The 23,338-nt window shown below is 37.6% G+C and overlaps 2 protein-coding genes across 3 annotated transcripts in view; one reads left to right on the top strand and one right to left on the bottom strand.

The window, feature by feature from the left end:
* The first annotated feature begins 2,810 nt into the window (after window positions 1-2,810).
* The window catches only part of LOC129749668 (uncharacterized), a 666,246-nt gene continuing 645,718 nt past the window's right edge, over window positions 2,811-23,338 (top strand). The window contains exons 1-2 of the mRNA XM_055744704.1: window positions 2,811-2,947; window positions 15,525-16,274. Of these exons, the coding sequence (XP_055600679.1) occupies window positions 15,922-16,274 (353 nt within the window). The 5' untranslated portion in view covers window positions 2,811-2,947; window positions 15,525-15,921. The remainder of the gene's footprint in view (window positions 2,948-15,524; window positions 16,275-23,338) is intronic.
* LOC129749670 (uncharacterized) lies at window positions 11,373-12,870 on the bottom strand. Of its 2 annotated transcripts, none has more exons than XR_008738126.1 (4): window positions 12,634-12,870; window positions 12,348-12,572; window positions 11,974-12,252; window positions 11,373-11,913 (listed from the first exon to the last, which is right to left on the bottom strand). XR_008738126.1 is itself a non-coding variant. In XM_055744706.1 (4 exons), the coding sequence occupies exons 1-3, from the start codon at window positions 12,657-12,659 to the stop codon at window positions 12,035-12,037; spliced, it is 360 nt and encodes a 119-aa protein (XP_055600681.1). In that variant the 5' UTR covers window positions 12,660-12,870; the 3' UTR covers window positions 11,373-11,913; window positions 11,974-12,034. The 2 variants fall into 2 exon arrangements, 1 of the variants encoding a protein (XP_055600681.1); XM_055744706.1 differs by having other exon boundaries at window positions 12,457-12,572.

Raw genomic sequence — 23,338 nt, 5'->3', positions numbered from 1 at the left:
GTCACGTGCCCTAGATGACGAGACGAAGAAGCTATGGGAATCAACTATCAAGAAAGGTGAACTTCCAACTTACGACGACACCATGCAGTTTCTGAAGGAGCGAGTGTCCGTCCTGGAGCGCTGCCAAACTTCTGCCGAGAGTGGTCAACACAAGCCTCGACAACCACTCAAATTGATTCCGCCAAGGCATCCGAGGATCAACGCAGCCACTTCCTTAGGCCAAAGGGGCCACGCTGTGACTTTTGTAATGAAGGTCATCGTATCTACGAGTGTCCCCAGTTCAACGCAATGTCGGTCGACCAAAGAATAACTAATGTGAGAGAGAAGAAACTCTGCTTCAACTGCCTCAGCCGTGGACATCGAGTGGGTGATTGTGCTTCGAAACTTTCATGTTTGAAATGCCTTAGGAAACATCACTCATTGTTGCACCAGGAGGAATGTAGACTGCCAACCAACCCAGCATTACCAGAGTCAACACCAACGACAGAAGCATCGCTAGTAGCTCAAGGTTCAGCAGTTTCAGCTTACATTCCGGCAAATGAGCCACCGACTGGTGGCGTGTCCCCGAACGCGGTTAATTTCGTGGTTCCAGAAAGGTCGACGGCAACCACCAACCAAGACAACTTCTCACTTTCCGGTGGGGAGTATGTTCAGTCCGACAAGCGGACTGAGAAAGGAGAGACGCGAGAGAGAAGAACCGGCCAATCAGGGAACAGCAGGCGACTGGCTGCGGTTATAAAAACACGCGCTCCCACGTGTTGCGGTGTCAGTTTTTATCGAACCATTGAATCGTTAACATCGGTCCAGCGGAGCAACCGACGCCGAACCAAGAAGAGGCGAGCCAGCAAGAAATGGTCTCACCCGAGACCACCCGAAGGAAGAAGAACTTTGCCAAAGTGAACAAGTGAAGAGAGTGAAAATATATAGAGAAATAAACCAACAATATATCGCCATTAAAAATGTTGTTTGTGCTCCGCCCGATGCTCGCTCCCAGGTCCACTGCCAAGAACGGCTCTTATCAGAGCCCCCCTCCCCCCTCCTTTACGAAAGAGTTCGATCTCGGTCAACAAGGCGATCGAGATCCCCCTAGCCTTGCGAGGCTTTCCAGGCAGACAGTCTCTTACGACCTGCCTCCATCGATGAGACAACCACCAGGGGTTGTCTACGAGAGACTTGTTCCACGAGGGGAACTAGTCCCATCGATGGTCGAATACAGTCCACAACACTCACTAAATTATTCAAAACCACTTGACTAGCCGAACCTTGCAAGTAAGCTATCAAAATTCATATTCTGAAAAGACACCCATTAGAGCTGGTGTCCCTCAGGGCAGTATACTTGGGCCAATTGTTTACAATATTTTTACTTTTGATCTTCCTGATGTACCGGAAGGAAAAGGTAGAAGATTATTTGCTGATGATACTTTGTTTTCAGCCAAAGGTAGGAATTTTTCCTTTTTGGATTACTTGAAAATGTGGAAAATTTCTCCTAACGCTTCTGAAACTCAACTTATTTTGTTTCCCCAATGGGTCTGATCACGTGAAGTACTTAAGACTCACACTTGATCGGAATTATACTTTTAAAAATCACATTGAAGATGTTCAATCTAAATGTAATAAATACACTAAATCTCTTTATTCTCTCATCAATAGGAAATCCAGACTGTGCCAGAGAAATAAGATATTCATCTACAAACAGGTGTTCCAACCAGCGATAATGTATGCAGTTCCGATTTGGTCTAGCTGCTGCGCAACTAGGAAGAAAGCCATCCAGAGGATTCAGAACAAGGTTCTGAAAATGATTTTGTGGCTTCCACCTTGGCCCACCACCGAAGATCTGCGGATTGCGGGCATTGAATCTACCAAAGAGATGGCCAACAAAATCATCTCTAACTTCAGAAGCAAATCGATGCAGTCTTCCATCGCAGAGATTCGTTCTCTCTATAATTAGTTTAATTTTAGGATAGTTTTAGTTTTTAGTTGTAAGTTTAAAATATGTTTGACATTACAGGATGTTCTCGTACATTAAAATACTTGATTGCGCTCAGTAAATTTGAGTCGAATAAATAAATTTTAGTGATTCGTAAACTATAGGGCTCTGGACAGTTCATTATTGAACTGAACACCTAATTTAATGTAATAATGTAATATAAATGTAACGATGAATTGGTTTGAATAAAGACATATTAAAAAAATCAAAGGATATCGATTTGATTTCTTATCTATTTTTAAAATTTTTCAAAATACCTCTGATTTAGTTCAATAAGATCGAATTGGAGGAGAAGGAGCAGTTTTTCAGGCCTCCTCTCCCCCTCACGATAAGCTAATTTTTCCTTCCATTCATATTCTAAAACGATCGCAACGAGAAGTGCTTTCATCCTTAAATAGAGCTTTATCCGAAATCCGAAATTCTCTGCTGTGAGGAGCTTTACGCAACAATGTAGCGAGAAAGGAAACTGTCTGTAACATCAACATTCCGAAGCACCAAATACACCCAACCACGTGCCTACAGCTTGCAGGGTAAACACAACATTCCAGCACATTAGCATCAACCCGATTAATGTTGCACGCAGCCCATCTTACGGGACAGAGATCTCATGAGCGAGCGAGGATGCATTCAACATTTTCCCTCCGAAGCAGCGACATGACATGTTTATGTATCGGCGACAAAAATGTGCTAGGAGGCATTTTCCTGGAAACTGTGCGTGCTGTGCTGGAAATCCGAGCGAGAGCGAGATTTTTCCCAATACAGAAGCGAGGGGGGTCTATTAGATGTTCTCGTGAGCAACGTGTTATTCGCTCCGCCAGACTGAGGCCGTTTATTGTTGTCAAAATTTTTCCTGATGACGTTTTTAGTTTGGAACTTCCGTGCGTGTGATCTGCGTCTGTGTCCGCGGAACGATCTTTAGTCCGTCGTCGGTTGGTGTCGAAGGTGTGAATTTTCCTGCAGGTGATTTATGGGTTCAGTGCTCATTACAAAGGGTCTGGCCGCTGATTCGGCTTAGCTGTTAATGTACCTTTGCCTATCGAAACAGTGTGATGAAGTGCAGAGATGAAATGAAATGAAATCAGTCAGTGATGTGGGTGGTATTCGGAAATGAAAATGTGGTTTTTCTGGAGCTGTTCGAACAGAACACTGGATGTGTCACAGTTGGAAAATATGGAAGAAAAATCTCGCCTCTATCTTTCGGTGTGAAGTGGGTGGTGGGAGGCTCGTGAGAGGAATTTGAGAAAATTTAACCAAATGTATTGTGATAGCGAAATAGTATCAGTATTTCAAAAGACTTTCTTGTATTAAATTGATTTGAGTTTGAGCCGTGAACGGGACAAAGGCTTAGGATAGCTTACAGTTTTTTGTTTAGTCGATTATCATTTTTCAAACGCATCAAAAGACCATATCCATCCAGATGCTGTAAAAGCACAACATTCAGGTGTTCGGCGGGACTTCCTATTCTACTTAATCTCCGAGATAGGAAAAATTGATAACAAAAATCATGGCTTTGATAAGAATTTCTAGAACGTTTTTGTAATTTTTCCTTTTCGATGTACAGAATGATAATAAAGTTCATGTTCTTTTTTTTATAATAATACTTTTTTTTTATATACAATGAAATCGAATCAACTAAACAATAGTTACTTTATTTGGAATCTTGGCATAATCAGATTCTTTCCCTACTATTTTTTGACGACAATTTAATTTTTAACGAATCTATGGAATATTTTAATGTATTATAATGTGATAAGCTTTTCACACTAGTGGCACGCCAAGTTATTTTTATTTTTTTTTATCTCGAAAAATAGGTAGAATAGGAAGTCCAACCAAAAACCTGAATGTTGTAGCTTAACAGCATCTGGATTGATACAGACTTTTGATGCGTTTGAAAATGACAATCCACAAAACAAGAATTTGTAAGCTATGTAAATTCTATGTCTTACGGCTTAATCTAAAAAAAATCTGAGTTATGTAGCTTCGAAATATGGTTATATTTTATTTTCGAAAACAAAACAAACCAAATCTAACTCGATTTTTTTTTAAATCTGAAAAATTACATGTTTTTTTCAGTGTGGGGAATATCACTGAAGATTTCTCTAATGGGATTCCGGATATGTGATTTTTTTTCTAGATATGATGTTCAGCGAATTTCGTTTAACATCGAAAGCTTTAAGCGTCACAACAAAATTCATTGTGCTGCTGAATTGATACTCTGAAAACTTGCAACTCTGATCTCACTCGAAACCAGAAAAAAATAACAAACAATTCAAAAAATTGTTCTGACTTTTGAAAAATGTGGCATACACAAGAAATCTTTGAATAGTTTTCATAAATTCTTCAAACAATATCTTTCTTTCGTCGACTTGTATTCATTTCACATGGGTCTGTCACATTTTTTTGCCCAAGGGCTTACTTATACTAATGCACTGTGCAAAAGCTCTTTTAATTTATCTTGATTCTTGACAAATGGCAAGGCGCTGTGAACAAAGGATCAAGTCTCTGATTTCAAAGTAGACGATGATTCCTTTGGATGAAATCATAGTTTCATTCAGCTAAGAGGTTCTTCATATCTTCTCTTTGAATATAAGTGATCAAGTCTTCTTCAACTTGAAAAATGTTACATGTTATTTTCGCTTTATCATCCTCCATCCTTCCAATTCGAATTTAAAATCCTTTCGGCGGGCCGCACTCAAAATATCACTTACTAACAATACATAAAGCCTCATGAATAGATATAAAGATGTTTTAAAATTAAACAGAATTCTTCTATGATTACAAATTTTTTACGAATAAAAATTAAAAAAAGGAAAGAAAACCCGATTTCGTGTATTATTTATTTGAAATGTTTGAAATAAAATTTAACACGATTTTTCAAATGAAAAGCAGACAATACCAGCTGAAATTGATAAGTAACAACACTAAATCTTAGTGATTTTTCATGGAAATTTGCTGATTGATTTTAACTTTTTTGCTAACATTTCTTCTTCCCAACAGAGACATCATTTTATTTGCTTTTTTTCAAAACCAAAAATTTTTCGAGGCCTTTGTAATGTTTTAAAAAAATTGTACTACTTCTCATCAGTTCAAAGTCTTCTGGAAAAATATTTTTCTTTTAATAACCACTCTCTTTTGAGCATTTGACGTTGAATCTTTAACGAAATGTATTGGCTTATATTTTCCATAATTTAAATTGTCCCGAAGGCCTTATTGCTCGCTTCAAACGGTGAAAAACTATTTTCAATTCAAAACTCCGTTTTGAATTAGGAGTTGAGTAAAGTTGAGAAAATTCACAGATTTTTTAACGCATTTCGTCCAAGTTTCTGTTCACAATCTTGATTTCTTGAATCCCAGGTAAATATCCCTGCTTTTTTTTATTAGGAAAACCGTCATTAGAAACCTGATTGTTACTCCATCGCCTTTGGAAGGGGTTTCCATTGTACCAAAAGCATTTCCAAATTTTATCTCTCTGGATAGCCATCATTTGCTTCCATTTTAATGTTATTAGATATTTTCTGAAGGCTTTTTTTCTGGTTCGTATAACAGTTTGAACAGTTTATTCGAGACAAGTCATTTTTTTATCAAACAGAATGTTCTTTTCTCCATAATTTACTTTAAAAGATTTGAAGCTTTATCACAGCGATGACAAAGAGCGTGATAAATATATTTGAAGTCTCCTCAGCATTGAAAGTTATTGAAATTTATTTAATTAGTTTTCATTCGGTGCGTATCTCCGAGAAATTTTTCCACAATTTTATTTTTTCACGGAGTGCCAATTTATTTTACAAAACTGTTTTTGAATTCAATGTTCTGTATTTATAAGTTTTTTTCATTGAGATTTTTAGTAAAAAAACATTACTAGAGAAAATCTAAACTTTACAGATTTCCAAACAAACTTTTGCCTAAAATTACATTTCACATTTTTAACTGTAAATGAATTTTACAGATGGGCTAATCTAACTTAGATAATGAGGATTGCTTATTTTAAAGTAAAATGGCACAATTTATCAATGTTTGGCATGATTTCCGAAAATAGTCGCCCAAACTTCTTTAGTTAAACCACATTTTGCTCTTCATCTGGAGTCATATTGATTGGAATCACATGTCGATCATGTCGACAAGAGCTCAATATTCAAGAGCAAAAAATATTGCTCTTGTTAATGGTTTTATATTTTTGCCAGTTTTAGAGCAACGGATTTAGAAATGCTTGTGATAATTTGTAGCCTTCTGACTTTTGGTTTGTTCTCCCAGTCCGCTTTCATGTTTTTTTTTATTTTAAAGTGATAGTTAAATAACCGGGAAAAAATGTCGTCTTAATAAAAACAACTTCAATATTGTGTTTCGCCTATTCATTATACTGCACTTTTGCCTTTAAAAGAACACAAGGAATGCCAGAAAATAGTTAATCAACTGAATAACCGTGGGGCAAGTTACTGACATATCAAATTTTTATGGTTTAGTATGGACTAGTAATTTATGACAATCGAGAAAAAAGTCGAAAAAAATAAATTTGAAAAATAGCTTCGCGGGCCTGTTGCTCATCCCTGGTTTAGGTGAGTTGAAATAAAAAATTTCTTTAATTTTTTTTTTCATATTTCAATGAATATTATTAAAAACGTAGATTTTTCAAGATTAAAAATACCGAAAATGCATCTTCTATTTTCTGTTATGTTTACAGACTTCTCATCATTCTTTGGGAATGCATATATGGATATTTACATTCACACAGAACCATTCTATAACTAACAGGGATATCATTCTATTATAGAGAGAATTTGGTAATTTCTTGATGGATCTATAACAACTGACCCAAAACCTATCAATGATTCATTTATATTGCAAATGGTAGGTTTTAAATTCAACTATCATGCAAACCATATATTTCGTTAATTTTTCTTCTGTAATTTTGAACAATTTGGAATGCTAGTGTCAATATTTTTATGAGCAAGTATCTATCAATTTTGAATTAAAAATGGATTTCGATTTGCTTAAAACAGACCATTGACCATGAACATGGTCGTGGAGATAGATGGATAGATGACGCACAGTACCAAGATTTTGATAAAAGGAAAATTGTGTACTAGTATTTTAATGCAATTATTTCAATCGTTCTCGCACCCACTTCCGGAGTATATGAGCTCATCCGGAGTATATGTGTTCAACACATGTGTGTTATTTTCTCAGCCTGTCAGAACTTGATCTCTGAAAATCAGCACTTATTTTTCCCTAAACTTTCGGTAACCACGAATTTGTTCCTAATATTTGGGCCCTCTGTTGTTTACAATATTCTGTGATGACATTAATCTGCTTCTAATTGGTTGTGGAGTTCTCTTGTACGCGGACGACCTAAAATATTATTGGTCATGACAAGGCTTTCTGAACATGATTGTGGGGGCTGGTGTGCTGATAATTTGATAATTTACTGGTTTTGGGCGATGATAGTTTTTCTGCCAAATTTGAGATCTATTGAACTAATCTCTGTTCTGCGCAATGAGGTTTTTTGAAAAAGTCAATTTTTCTTGAGCAAGCCCCTGTTAATATAAAACGATATTTTTATTATGCATGATGGTTGTTATTGTGAGCATTATGGATCTATTTCAGATAATCGTTCAAAACCGCAAAACAATTTAAAAATCATAAACTACCAACTTGTACACAAATTTTCCTCAAATTTATCATATTTGTATAAAAAATGCCTTAATAAAACCATTCGTAAATAAAAAAAAATCATATTTGTATATTTATTAAACCAAAAGGAAAGTAAATAATAAAAAGGGCTTGCTTTTCAAGATAAGCTTTTTTGATGTTTTTTTAATGATTAACTGCATATTTCAAACTTTTTCTGTTGCGCAGAACAGAGATTAATTCAAAAGATCTCAAATTCGGCAGAAATACTTGAAAATGCATGAGGAACAACCCATATAAGTTCGGCTTTGATCTGCGAAAAAAAGCCGAAAAGTGAGTACCGTAAACTGGGGGAACTTTGATCACTTTTTTCATTCATTTTTGAATATTTTGGAAGGGAATTTTGTAATACCTAAAAACTTTAAAACACTTACTGAGGTGAGGAGTATTAAGCATGATAATTGATTGCAGTAAATTCAAACGACATTGGTGGTTATAATTAATTAAACACTATGGTTTCTACGTATCTCAACATCTTGAAATTTATTGTTTTGATGCTATTTAGCACAGAAGGCTCAAAACATCGATAACAGTATTTTTTTGTTTAGACTTCATTGAATTTTTCACATTTTCTTTCCATAAAAAAAATACTCAAAAAATGGACAATGTTGCGGCATACATTTAGGGGCAAAAATTATAAACATTTTTCAATATTTTTAGGCCTTAAAAACAAATGAAATTTTACCTTCATGCAATTCCCTAAGTCCTCGCACTGGTCCCATGTTCTTTTTTTCTTTAAACTAAACCATTTGATATGGTTTTAAGCCATTTTTTTTTTATACGGGCTTTTTCATGGAAAATGATCGTTTTTTTTTCAATATCCAGAAATTATCATCAAATGACGATAAAAATAACACTTAAACTAAACCTAAACTAAGAAAAAAGTTGAACTTTCACATTAATTAACCCATTTGCTCCTAAATGCTTTAATTTGATCAGCAGAGATGTTTGTATGTAAGCCTTCAAAAAACCAGATATTTTGAGATTTTTAAATTAAATTTTAAGTAATATAAAAAATCTCCTTATAAAAACCAAATTTAGTTTATTTGTAACTCAATTTATAGGCTTTCAAACATAGAAAACAGTTTTCAGATATTTTAACTTTATACTTAATTAATGATGATTATCTGCAAAAATTTCATGTTGATCAAAGTTACCCCGCTGATCAAAGTTCCCCCAGTTTACAGTATATAACTTTTCAAAAACCCTTCTGGACATTTTCGAATATTTTGGAATAGGTTACTTTTTTGTAACACTAAAAAGTTTTTGAATACTTACTGAGATAAGGAGTATAGAGCATGATCATTGATAGCAGAATATTCAAACGACATTAGTTGCTATAACTTAATGTTTGTTACAAAACCAGATTTCATGTATAGGGGAAACTTTGATCAATATGGTTTTAACTCATCTCAACATCTTCAAAATTATTGTTTTGATGCCAATTAGCACAGAAGGCAAAAACACCAATATGTACTAGTAATTTTGGACTCAATTGAATTTCTCAACGTTTTCTTTCAAAAACAAATATACTTAAAAAATGGATAATGTTGCTGCATATATTTAGGGGCCAAAATTATAAACATTTCCAAATATTTTTTGGCCTCAAAAATAGATGAAATTTTACCTTCATGCCATTCCCTAGGTCCTCCCACTGTTCCTAAAGGGTGATACGGTCAAAATTTGGTCAAGGGAAAACGCGTGTAAATCGGTGAAATAGTTTATTTAAAAAATCAAATTAAATTTTCTTTTTCAAGTATGTATAATTGGTATAAAATTCAGGAAAAATATTCAGTTAGGTTTCCGCTTCTCCACGTCCGAATTGATGGGCCTTACGCTTAACCCCTGCCATCAGATTTTGTACAGCCACCTTGTCCACCTTCTTCGCCGCTGAAAGCCAGTTTGCCTTGAACTGCTGCTCGTCCTTAGCAGTTTTTTTGGTCTTCTTTAGGTTCCGCTTGACAATAGCCCAGTTTTTCTCAATTGGGCGGAGCTCTGGCGTGTTGGGAGGGTTCTTGTCCTTGGGAACCACCTGCACGTTGCGTACCACTCCATGGACTTTTTACCGTAATGGCGAGATGCCAAATCCGGCAAAAACATTACGGAACAACCGTGTTTTTTACGGAAGAAGCAGACGTTTATTTCACGTAAATTTCTTGGTTGACAGTCCCGGAAGCTATGAAAATGCTGCTTTTCAGGCCACAAGTACAGATGATGGCTTGCCAAACCAGATATTTCTTCGCGAACTTTGACAGTTTCATGTGCTTGAAAATATCTGCTACCTTTCCAGTATTGATAAAGATTAAATAGGAATTTCGAATTCAGAATCTGAATCTAAATCTGAAGATTAATAGGAATAATCACCTAGGATTTCGGAACAATGTTTTGCTTGGGCTCCGATCCCTTCACAGCAACATTTTTTTTTTGCTGGAAACCAGCAAAATGTTGATGGTTTTTGTCTCACCTACTTTCCAGCAAAATTTCCAACAATTTAAACTGCTAAAAAACAGTAATTATTAATGCTGGTATCCAGCTATTTTTTTTTTCAAAACAACCGGCTGTATTTGATATCAAATTTATATTTCAAATCAAAGTTCAATATTGAATTCGGGCTGCGCATATAATAATCAATAAAAAATAGTGATTTTCATCCATTTTTGAAAAAGAAATGTATTTATTTTCAGAAACATATTTTTTTTTAAATATTTCATAACCGCCTCTGTGGTGGCCGCTTTGTGCCAAAGTGTTGACCATCTGCCACCTGAAAAAAAGAGTTTTGATTAGTGTCTTCCATAGAACATCTACCTGTCCAATAAAAACTCACCCTTGACTTGATGTCTGGTTGCTAAATATCACAGAATTAGAAATAATTGTATTAATCTAACCAAAATTCGTAAAGCAGAGTCTCACCTTGCTTCAGCGTGTGAAATTAACAGACTCCATTTTAACAACTCGATTGCTGATTTTCCAGCAAACTAGACAAATTGCTGAAAATTTCAGCAATTTGAAAAGCGATTGCTGATTTTTTTAGCAAAAATGACAAGAACACAACAGAATGCTGGGAAATCCACGGATTAGAAAACCGATTGCTGCACACTATTAATTTTTTGGTGTAAATTTATGTCAAATTGGATGCACAAAACAGAAGCATCACTTTTGACATAAAATTACACTAGAGAAGATAGAAACGCTTGAAGCCATAAATTCTCATAGACATAAAATTACAAAGGAAAAGATGTAATTTTATGTCAAAATGGATGCACATAAATGAATCAACGCATTTCACATAAAATTACATTGTCTTGGACCTAAAGTTCCACAAGTGCATCAATTCAGGGATTTTTCAGGAAATAATAGTAACATATTTTCATAAATTTGTTCTGTGACTCCAATTTATTTCATTTTAATGAAATCTTCAACTAATCTTTACCTATCTACAACATAATATGGTTTTCGTGATTATTCTATAATATTCATTCAAAAATTGAATGCTAACATATATGGTCGTAATACTTTTAAAATTACCTTAACCTCTCTATGCTATGTTTGCGAGAATTGTAAATGTGGATGTTTTAAGTACGCTATCCAAAATTGCATTGTCGTTCACTGCATAGATATTGCGAGATATAAAACTAAATCATCGTTGATGTAAATTTCTGCAAAATAAGCTGCACAAAATAGAAGCATCGCATGTGACAAAATATTAAATTGCTTTCAACTCAAAAAAAACATAATTTTAAATTATAAAAACATACATTTCCTGAGACTCTGAATTTAAAACTTCACTCGAAAAAAAAACTTTTCGAAAAACTGTCACTTATTCTTTTTTTTTCTTAATTTCTCGTTTTTTCCGATTCTTATCGTAAATGCACTTTTCAAATCAGTGACTAACGACGATTTTTTGCGAAAGTTGTAATCGACAAACTGGTCCTACTGTAATTTTTTTGTCCCTCGATTAACAATGCTTTCGATTGTGGTAGCTCCGTCCGTGCTATTGCAGCAATTTCAAAATCAACTCGTCAATGGATATGCTGAAATAGTGAGACCTAACAACTGATTTTCCGAGGAGCGGCGATGGTAGCCATTCGCGACACATTATCGGTGGCTGGCGTCGCCGATCCGGGGGATGTTGCTGCTATTTTAGAACACGTCGAACCGCCGCTACTTTTTTCCAAGTGGGTCATGTAGTACCCAGTGAGTTGGTCAATATCCTTCTTGGAGTCCAGCAAATGTTCCTTAACCTAGTTAGGAGAATTTTGTTTAATAATGATTTTATCAGAATAATTCAGCTATTTTCAAACCTTAGGAGTTCCGTCCAGAACAAACTCTAAGAGAGTACTTTTGAATCCAAGGTAAATCCGTTTAGCAGTAATCCATAGGTTGTCGTTTTAACCTGGCTGAAGCCCATGGAGGTTTCATTGATCGTGAAACCAAACCGGCCGAAGCAATCTTCTCTCGAAGAATATTAAAATGTTTAATGTCGAACGACTCTCCATCGATGGTGGATTTGCGCTGGACTATCTGGGCAATCTCAACAAAAACACTCTGGATGAGTAGGTCGAAGATTGTTGCGAAGGACTCTAGAAAATAAAAAAAGACACATCAGAGTACTAGGAATCGTTGGTTACCACATACTAGTCAAGGCAGATCAAAAAAATTGCTCCTAGGAATCTACTTTTGTTGAACGCGATTAAAAATGGATCCGGCTTGGTTGCCATCGGGTAATATTTCAATTCTGATTCGAAGATAGTGGCATAAAATCAGCTGACTCCTAAAGGACGAACCATCGTTAGCCATCCGAGTCTTCTGTCCTAGTCGGTTTAAGCTGAACAGCCGCCGACATGGAACCCTCGTCTTGCGGAACCAGTATAAACCATCGAACGACGGACAAGAACGTTGGCTGTAATAAAAGTAATAACTTATTGAGGAATGGTTAATATATTGTTTGGAGAAAAACTTACATTATTGCATCTGTTGTTGGACACATTGTTGAAATGAATCGACCGGAGATACCGAACGAATTTCCATTTTGTTGGCTAAGTGCGTTAGAATTTCGAACGCCGGATTGCTACTGGCGGGCTGGATTCAAATCCGTTTCTACGAGCCGGGAGCATTGACAACATTGTTGTCCCGGAACCGGATCTGCGACGTTCGATCCATCTTCATACAACTAACTTGGCCGTTCACCGAATTTCCACCGAATTGTATACAAAGAACCGAACCGAATATAAACAAAACCGTCCTTTTGACGTTTCTCTTTTGCTGCCCAACTGGGATGCCAGGCGCACTAAAATTTTCTAATGTGTGCAATTGAAAATTTCGTGCGTCACGTAATTGTTTTCTACCTGTAAAATAACGGTTAATATGTGCTCTTTTTTGTTACAGGATATTCGCTCTTAAATTATTTTTATTTAAATAATCTTCTGTTGAACTTCGGAAGAATCAATTTATTATTACATGTTTTTTTTTAATTTACAGTTTGTTTTATTTTTAAGACAACCATAACGCAGTACTTGCTCGCTAGTCGGACACAGTATGGACTGGAATGAATATAGAAACGACCGACCTAATTAATCGTGCTACTTGAGGAATATTTTTGAGAAAACGTTGGAAAAGTGGAGTTTTTTTTTTAAACATAACGGCAGATTATAGAGTAGCAAGCAACTCAACTTGGGCTCAGCTCTTAGAAGTCGTCAGGCGTTCGATTATCAAGCAAGTCCGATTACAAATATCTTATTAACGAGCGAGTACTGTATTTGCTCATGACGATAGGTTAAGAATCAACAAATTTATGATAAATCATTGATCCAATATAAAGTATTAAGTATAACTTATATAAAGTATAACATTCGTCTAATAGTGATATATTCACTACTCAATTTAAAAGTACCTAACGTTTTAAATAATAAATGATACAGATTACTTACGGTTTCCTTTAGCTGTTTCGGACCCATTTCCGTTCAATAGATTCGGTGTTGAAATTGTAAGAACCTTATTAGATCCATCATGACCTGGAATTGGATACTCAATTTTTGTTGATGAACGGTGCCGCTGCCCACTACTGCCAGTGTGCTGCTGCTGGTTCCACTTATCTAGCAGCCGGGTTTGGGAGGGGATCTTCAAAAGCAGGTTCAATTGAAATACCTTACATTAAAACCAAATAACATTTCTTTGGAAAACAAAAGTTTACTCACACTTCATTTTCGGACGGCCACAGCAAAATAGAAATTATAAATTCCGCTAGATTTTCCAGAACAAGCGACGGCTTGATCATTCTTTCGGTAGACGGTAAACATTCGACATTTTCAGGCAGCTTTGTTGACGGTATTCAATATTTTTGTTGACCCTTATTTTTGTTATGTCCCTTAATTCCAACTTGAATATCACAGGGGTAGTCAATGACTGGTTGATTTCATTCAAATAATGTTTTACATTTATGGTATCGTTTTTCCATTTAATGACATAATAATACATCAGTTAAGTAATAAATTTAGATCTTTTCAAACTTAACGTTTGTTCAAAAGTGTAAATTTAAGTAGTGTTTGTTGTTTAGATAAAAAATGATGTAAAATTAGATCTGATCACAATTAGATCAAGGAAATTATTAGGTGTTGAAGCGTTTCTGGCTCGTTTAATTTTAGAAAATTTTTGGTGTGTGGTTTCCAGCAAAAATTTGGATTGTTGAACGTTTCCAGCTATATTTTGGCTGGAAATCGAATGAAAATCTTAGTGTGTATTAATGAAAAATGTTGTTTTAAGATAACCGAATTTTTTTAGGCTCAAACTTGTTGTTTTCAACATTAAGCTGATTACCACGTTAGGTAGATGCTTTTGATTTTATGCAACACAGCTAGATTTGTTTTGCGATAATCACATGTCACACTCGGATACAATTCTCTCACGTGCCACCCAAAACAACACCGAGAAGAGGCTCCTACCGAAGAATGTCGTCGTAGGCCCTGCCTTCCTTCACACACCGGAAGGATGAAAACAATTTTCTCTGTGATTTCCTCATCGTCGTCCGTGAAGCGTTGCAAAGGTGACACGGAAATGTATCGCGGCGTTTTCTCTCACCTTTTTCTGTGCTTCTCAGTGCTCAATTGAATTTTCTCTCCCTGGGAGTGAATGTTTATGTTGTTTCTTGTTTCCATCGGTTGTTGGAGTCACGAAAACGGAGGCTCCAAAATCCGGCAGCATCAAGGAAAAGACCGTGATGGGAGACAATAAGGATACATACGTTCATGCACAGACGACGCGGCGGGGATATTCCTATGATGGTATATTGCTGATGGGGAAAAAAGTAATGAATGAAAATTTTTGCTCCGGAGCCTCTTTTCCTTCTGTTCGAAGCACTCCGCACCACACATGTTTTTCCTTCTGATGGATCTCGCTGAGGAATGTGGCCACACTCGTCTTATTACGGCTTAATGGGAGGAAAAAAGCCTATTTTTACGGATTGTGTGTATGATGAGGCGGTGATTTTCCCCCGGTGGTTCTGAGAAGAAGGATCGTGGGAAAGTTCTTTTTCCACCATTTTTACTTGTGGATAGAATATGATGTTTGAGTTTCGAGTGGCACGGCTTTCAGTTCAGAGGTTGGTGTTGTAAGACATGGCCAAGTGTATATGACTTCAGTAAGTTTTTGGCAGCAGCATTTATGTGGAGAGCAACAAAATTGAGAGCAAGTGCGTGCATGTGTTTAATTTTTCAACACGAAGATTCATCAAAAATTAAGGAAGCAAAGTTAAATCGACCCCTTAATCGCTTCGTGTTCTTTGGGGTGCTTTAGCAAGTTGGACCCTTCTTGGACCCCGATGGGAAAACAAAAAGGATTAACATCTTCCGTTTTTCAGGTGCAAATTGTTGGAGGTGTCAAAGAGAGAAAGATTTCGGAAGCATACCATAAAAGGATATCTTTATCCGATTTAGCAGATTAATCGAGTGGATAATGGCATTACGGAGCATGTGGGATTGTGGGTGGTGTGTTGTGTTGTGATTTGATGTATCCATAAGTGTGTAGTTGCAATTGTGTTTAGCGTGACCAATGTGATGAAGGAAAAGTAAAATTTATATTCCAAGCATTTCTCGAAACGTTTCGAGTCGAGGATAGAAAGAAAGTTCAATAAAATATACTCTGAGCCAGTCAGTGGGAGAGATAAAGTGAAAAAAAAGTTCAACGGGATTAACCCTCAATATATAATACATTGAGGAAGCAAAGCGGATTGAAAGTCACGAAAAGGAAAATAGAAAATGGAGCGAGTGTGGCGAAAAATGAACCAGGGCCTGACGATGAGATCATCGAAGCATCATCACGGTGGTGGGGGGAGTGGCATGATGATGGTTCCTCCGGATGCCGCAACCACCGGTTGTCTTCCGGCGCTAGGAGGAGGCGGAGGAGGCAATAGTGGCGGCGGGGGTGGCGTCGGAGGCGGAAACGGAGGCCATCAAACGGACACAACCAGCTCAGCTGGATTCGGGGGAGAATCACAGGTCGTTGCAGTGCAAAATAACCGCAGGCGCTCGAATCCTCCGGGAATGTGCGGAAATATAGCGTCGGACAAACGAAGACGCCGCCGTCGACGGAGCCGACCCAATCGGGACGGGTAAGTGAAGTTGGAAATTGAGTCGGAGATCATTATTTTTAGAGTTTATCGTTTGATGAGTTCAAATTTGGACATGGCTGCTGCTTGAGCCACCTGGGACTTCCGAAGATTTTCTATAAATACATTGAATAGCATAAAACCTATTTCTTAAAGGTAATTTGGGAAATAGCATTTTTTGGTGGCTATATGATTTCGAAGGAGCCTGGATTCAGGCACATGATTTAACATTTTAAAGATGGTAATTTTTTCCCTATTCCATTTTTGTTTAAACAATGCATACACAACCAATAAAGTCTGTTTCACATAGAATCTGGTCGGATAAAATAGATCATTTCTCCGCAAAGAAATAACGTACAACAAAAGTAAAAATGTCATTTTGTAGGGTTTTTATTGCACTTTAAGGAAAAAATACATAAAAATCATTCGTCAGCTTTTCGTATGAATTTTCGAACTTTTTTGTGATACAACCCATCATTTTCTGCACAGTACTGCTGGTAACCTCATTCGCCATCTTGTTCCACCACTTTTCCATTTGAGCGGGTTTTTTCATGGTTCTGCCACATTTCTTCAGTTTGCCCTTAACTATTGCTCAATATTTCTCGATGGGACGAAAATCCGGACAGTTTGGTGGATTGATACTTTGTTCAACAAAATCGATCTTGTTCTCCTTATACCACTTAACGACATCCCGGCTGTAGTGGCAGCTTGCCAGGTCCGGCCAGAACTTCACCGGACCTTTGTGGGACCGAATAAATGGCAAAACCCTCTTCTGGAGACATTCTTCTTTGTATATATTTCCATTCATTGTGTCCCCAGTGATGAAAATCTTAGTCTTCTTCCCACAACTACAGATCCCTTGCCAGGCTTGAAAATTTTCATTCATGTCTTATGAACGAGAAAATTTTTAACGTAGTCACCATCATGTTTTCCCAAAATTTGTCTTAGAGCATGTCATGACTGATATATCGAATGGTCATGACAGACGAAAGATCACCTAAATCACGCAAGAAGAATGACTTTCGCATGTGAGAAAAGCAGGCAGTGAATGAGTGATAGACCATAGTTATTTAATTTAAAGACAATCTCGTATCTTTGTTCTTCGAATAGTTGTTTTTCATTTTCATTCATTTAGCTATTCACAATTTACATGTCCGTCAATACGCAAAGGTTATTCAGGCCAAAGGTTATTCACGCCTTTACTTTTACGTTTTTAGAAAGGTTTTCTTATAAAATAGATTAGTTAAAACTAGTGAACCTTCATATAAGAGAAGCGACATCTGATCCCTCTTAAAATAAAATATGTGGCAACATCGCCGAAATCTTGTACAAAAAAATACCCAGCACTGTTTTCTGGCTCAATGTTCAAGCTCTAAAGTGAACGCTCCTTCAATCCAAAAAAACAACATTGAACTCGATGCCCGAAGGATTGCGATGAACGGTATGAATGACTTGAATTTCGATAATAATCAGTTAGTTTTTTAACTAGGAACACGATTCACCAAAGCATTGAAAAAAATTGCACCTTATCATAAATTTATGTGACCAGCTTTAAAATTATCTGATTGAAATATAACAACAATCACAATAGCTTGCTTGGTTGAGTTTTCAATAAGAAAGGTAAAAGATCGGCGACAAATGCTCGGATCGATTGGAATCGATTTTGACAGTTCTTTTGCTCGATTGGAATTTTGTGTTTAAGATGTCACTTCTCTTATATACAGGTTCACTAGTTAAAACTGTCTTCTGTTTAAAAGAATGATCACAGACGAATGACCTTGTTTTTTATCGGACCAATAAAAATCCGGAGAATTAACGAATTTTTCACAGTTTCAAAGATAATGGATATGACTTACTTTGAATAAATGCAACAATACTTAACCTGATCAATAGTTTATAATTGGTGGGCTTACATACTTCTTACAACGAACGTTAAAAATTAAGCAATTCAGATAATTTATCCAAATTTTTATTTTTCAAGACTGATGCGAAACACAATAAAGGGTTGAATGTTTCGTGCTATTTATTCTGCTTTATATTGTGATACCTACATCTTGAACATTTTTCTGGCTGGCGCGTGAGATAAAAAAACTAGAGTCCGTTGATAACAGTATACTATAGTCATACCAACGTTGACGTTGACTCAATTCAGATTTTTTTTAAATAACACAATAATCGAATGGTTCGTAGAAATAAAAATTCGTGCTGAACTGAAGAAGGCTTCTGAATTCTTGATGATTGATGTCCCAGCCATAAAGATCACCATAACACTAGATTGTTATAGTTATTAGGACTGGCAGCATACAGATCAGTAGTTCCGGGGTTCTTTGAGATTTGGGTCAGATTTTTTGGACGTAACACCAAGTACGCTAAAATGTAGAAATTTTTTAAATATAAAATTCAACAATAAGGTACCTATTATTAAAAAAAAAACTCTCCTCCCTCACGGGTTTTGTTCTCCGATTGGAAATCTGGAATTGTAACAGAACATTTGCAACTGAGATTTTGAATAAGTTCGCCGTTGTGCTGCGTCATCAACGATTTCTCCTTCGTTTATAATAACCGCAATGAAAGAACAGAACTCTCCGGCGATAGTTCTCGTACTCGAATGTTCCGACTGCGACACCATCCGGGCCCCACAATCCTCTAGGCGTCTTTGAATATAAGGGTTCTGGAGGCTATTCTTAACTAATTTTCCCAACTTCTTCAAGTGGAGATCAAAAACGAATGACCGATTGTGTGGAAAATAAACGATTGTAGGATTACCTTGGTGATGGTTCTCATGACACGTCACCAAAACCAGTCATGACTGATTTTTTTTTGTATTGGTCGCGAAAGCAGGCTTAGATTAGGGTTACCAGATCACACGACACCCAAAAGAGTACATTGATATCATTTACCCAAAAAGTCATGAGAAACGATATAACTCCAATTTTTTGAGTTCCCAGCCATCAGGTTGATAAAAGATAACAAGATCCATTTAATTATCAAGCTTTGCGCCCGGAAGGTATGCAAAACAGAAGGAAAAGGATGTACATATTTCGTATTATCTGAGGAGTCCCCGACTACCTTGAATAAGCGGGTTTCTGCTGTAATTAGAAACCGAGTTATTTCAATTCAATCAAATTCTGTCAATTTGTTGAGGTTATGCAACAGTTGGTTATTCGAAAAGATAGTAGTATTTAGATGTTGCTGATGCTTAGAAACCACAAAAAACGTTACAAACCAGTCCATTTTTTTAAATAACGCGTACATTTCCTTTACAATTATTATTTGAGATTTGTACACATTGAAGCATATTACCTGTATTGATTACTGTTTGCATACTCAAAGGCGTTTATATTATGACTAAATATGCATGTTAATGACAATATCTTAAAGTAATTTGTTGTAAGCTGTTATTCCTTCCATAGTTTTTGCATAAAATGTTATACAACCTCATAAAATGGAAGATATAGTTAGTTTTTTACTGATAAAATGTCTTTCAACAAAAAAAGAGTACATTTGGTGAAATTTCACAAAAAGAAGAGTACACCCATTTGTCGATCGAAAAAGAGTACATGTACTCTTAAAAGAGTACGTATGGTAACCCTAGCTTAGATGACTGATCACCATGTGGTGATATGTTTAACAGGCTACATGATTGAAAGGTTTATACGTGACAGTTTATACGTTTATAGTTCATGACACTGACATAATCCCATCCCTGTCCCTTGCCAAATCATCAACTTACGAGTAAATTTATCTGCGAAAACATACTTGAATCTACCCGCAACATTCCCTTTACGCTTCGCAAGGTAAAATTTGTTACCGGGTGTTTGTCCAAAATCCATTTTGACGAAAGTTTCGTCGTCCATCAAAATGCATCCGTTGTACTTGGTCAACACTTTCTCGTACAACTTCCTTGCCCTGGTTTTGGCAACCAGGTTTTGTTTCAGCGTCCTGTTGGGGTGACGCAAGCCGAATTTACAGTCGATTTAGGATATTTCATGAATTTCGCGATCCTTATTCCTGACCATGCCGGTTTCTCTACGTGAGTGTGCAGAATTTTCTCTCGCCTTTCGCGTTCCATCGTCGATAACTTTTGACTGACTGCTTCAATCTTGATGAAATTTCCACCACTAAGTAAACAACCATCCGGATCAAAACACTGTCAATAGATTCACGATGTGACAACTAGGGTCGCTGCAGTAAATGAAAGAAACGAAAACCATTAGCAGGCTTGGTTGTACAGAAGAGACAAAAATGATGATGATTTTTCGGTACAAAATATTCAATTTTCCCATACAAACCTAAAAGTCCTAATTTACTCATGTAAACGTTACTTAAAAATTCTGCAAAAAATCATGGATGAGTTTTGACCCAAAACGAAGCTTTTAAGACCCCAGGGTTTGAGAAATTCAGAAATGACCCCGAATCGACTCAGCCTACCCTTTAACTCTTTCGCAGAATCAGTTTTCTAGAAAATTGGAATGGATTCAAGCCATGTAGCTCAATTGCAGCATATAGAAAAACGAAAACGGCCCATACAAGCATGTTCCTTTGTACAATCAGTACAAATCTGGCGAATCGAAATATAATTATATTTCTGGCAAACATTGAAAGAAAAACTCCCCAAAAAAGAACCTTCGACAATTCATCTACGTCATTTAGGATTCCACAAAAGAAAATCCGTCTCTGCAGAAACAGTTAAAACCTGTTTGAACACACTAAAAATAAAGCGAAAAAGGATTGGTGGTTAGAGGAAAGGGCGACTCGGCACAAAAAGATTGTCCCATTGAACGGAAGCTCAACAAGAAGGGTGTCCCTATCGCCATATAGTATCACAAATCGCCGTTTCACTATCGCCAAACCGGAGAATCACAAATCCTGGCACATTGCCATGCCTCGTATAACAGAACCACAACAACCTATAGGTAGATATCATCAGCAGTTGAATCAGCAAGTGCGAAAAGGAATGACAGTTTATGCCGGCAGCCAGCTTCCATCCAATCCCATGTACAATTATGAGAGATAGTGCACTATCCTACAGAGCATTATATGACCTTTGAGAGCAATATTTTGTTTTGAATATTTATCATTCTTGCTCCGGCGTTGGTTTTTATTCCGACGCGTAATGCGTTGCTTTTGTACAGATTAAATTCAAAGGTTGCATTGCTTGAAGCAAGGCTGGAATATTACACTTTTTTTTTCTAATTTAATTTGTAATTTAATAGAATCATATAGCCAAGAAATTTGTGCGAAAGTTCGCCATATTTTAGACAGCTTTTATTTAATCACACGAAACTTATCAATGAATTTTTATTCTAAACCATCATTTAAATTTTTAAGACACACACTGTCTGAAAAGATTTTTACGAAACAACATTCTGTAAATCTAACTGATAAAAGCAGCAAAAATAAATGGCTCACCCACATTGATTTCACATTTTTTCATATTTTAGTTAATCGTCGCTCGAATACTCCGAGTGTGCGCAGTTCCTCCTCGAGCAACATCAACCGGCCTAATAATCGTTGTGTACAAGTTTTACTTTGTACGGGGGCGCAGTCTTCTCGACCGCAGTTGCTTGTGGAGTTCATAGTAGGCAAGACTTCCGCTGATAATTCGTCTCCGGATCTCACGGCTGGTGTCATTGTTTGCGGTCACCAGTGAGCCGAGATAGACAAAGTCTTCGACTATCTCCGGCTCGTCGCCGTCGATCGTGACCTTGTTATTTCCGGACAAGCGGGCTCGGTCGGTCTCGGATCCCCAGGCCAATACATACTTCGTCTTGGACGCATTAATCATCAACCCAATCCTTGTTGCTTCGCGTTTCAGTTTGCGGTAGATCTCCTCCACCGCCCCGGATGATCTGCCAATTATATCAATGTCGTCGGCAAAGCAGATAAGTTGACTGGATCTGTTGAAAAGCGTGCCCCGCATTTCACCCACCGCTCGTCGAATAACACCCTCTAGCGCCACGTTGAACATCATACAGGATAGACCATCGCCTTGTCGAAGCACCCTGCGCGATTCAAATGAACTCGACCATTCACCTGAAATCCGCACACAGCACTGCGTTCCATCCACCTTTGCCTTGATCAGTCTGATCAGCTTCCCGGAAAACCGTTCGGATTTTTTCGGATAGCTCGTCACGGTTGATCGTGTCGTATGCGGCTTAAAAGTCGATGGACAGATTGTGCGTATGGACTTGGTATTCACGGCATTTTTGGAGGATTTGCCGCAGTGTGAAGATCTGGTCCGTCGTTGACCGTCCCTCCACGGAGCCCGGCCCGATGACTTCCCACGAATCTGTTTGCTTGTAGCGTTAGGCGGCAAAGTAGGATTCGAGGCTGCACTTTGTAGGCGGCATTGAGGACAGTGATCGCTCGGTAGTTCTCACAGTCCAATTTGTCGCTCTTCTTGGAGATGGGGCATTTTACCTCCTTCTGTGTTCCAGATTCGGATCATCAACCGGAGTAGGCAATCGACCAACTTGTCCGGGCCCATTTTGATAAGTTCAGCTGCGATGCCGTCCTTTCCAGTCGATTTGTTGCTATTCAGCTGACGAATGGCTTCACTCATCACTTCACTCATCGTTGGGAGTGGCTCCTCTTCGTCTTTGGCTACGCCGGCGATGTAGCTTCCTCCATCGTCTTGGTCTCCTGCGTGTGCGCCGTTCAGGTGTTCATCGAAGTGCTGATTCCACCTTTTTATCACCACACGATTGTCCGTCAGGATGCCCCCGTCCTTGTCCTGGCCTTTGTGGGATGCGTCGGGTTTCTGATAGAACTTTCGTGTTTCTTTCGAACGATGCTGCTGCTCCAGCTCCTCCTCCTCTAGGCGGACTCGCTGCGCTGTCGGTGATTTTCCACTGCCTCTTTGCACTACTACCGCCCGCGCAGCTTTTTTTCGTCCATCACCCTCCTACACTCCTCGTTGAACCAGTCAGTCGTTTCGTCGTGTTCGTTCCACATGCCCGAAGACGTTCTCCGCAGCGCTGTTCATGGCTGTCTCGATGGTATCCCAACAGTCATCAAGAGGGGCTTCGTCCAGCTCGCCCTCTACCGGCAGCCAACGCGGGCGT

The sequence above is a fragment of the Uranotaenia lowii genome, chromosome 2 (genome assembly GCF_029784155.1).
Source record: "Uranotaenia lowii strain MFRU-FL chromosome 2, ASM2978415v1, whole genome shotgun sequence".
NCBI classification, from domain to species: domain Eukaryota; kingdom Metazoa; phylum Arthropoda; class Insecta; order Diptera; family Culicidae; genus Uranotaenia; species Uranotaenia lowii.
This window is presented reverse-complemented; position numbering and strand designations above follow the sequence as displayed.

Coding starts and splice junctions, on each gene's coding strand:
- LOC129749670 (XM_055744706.1), bottom strand. CDS start 12,659: ATGTGTCCAACAACAGATGCAATAAT. Junction 12,573..12,633: donor CCAACAACAGATGCAATAAT/GTAAGTTTTTCT, acceptor CTTTTATTACAG/CCAACGTTCTTGTCCGTCGT. Junction 12,253..12,456: donor GACTCGGATGGCTAACGATG/GTTCGTCCTTTA, acceptor TTTATTTTCTAG/AGTCCTTCGCAACAATCTTC.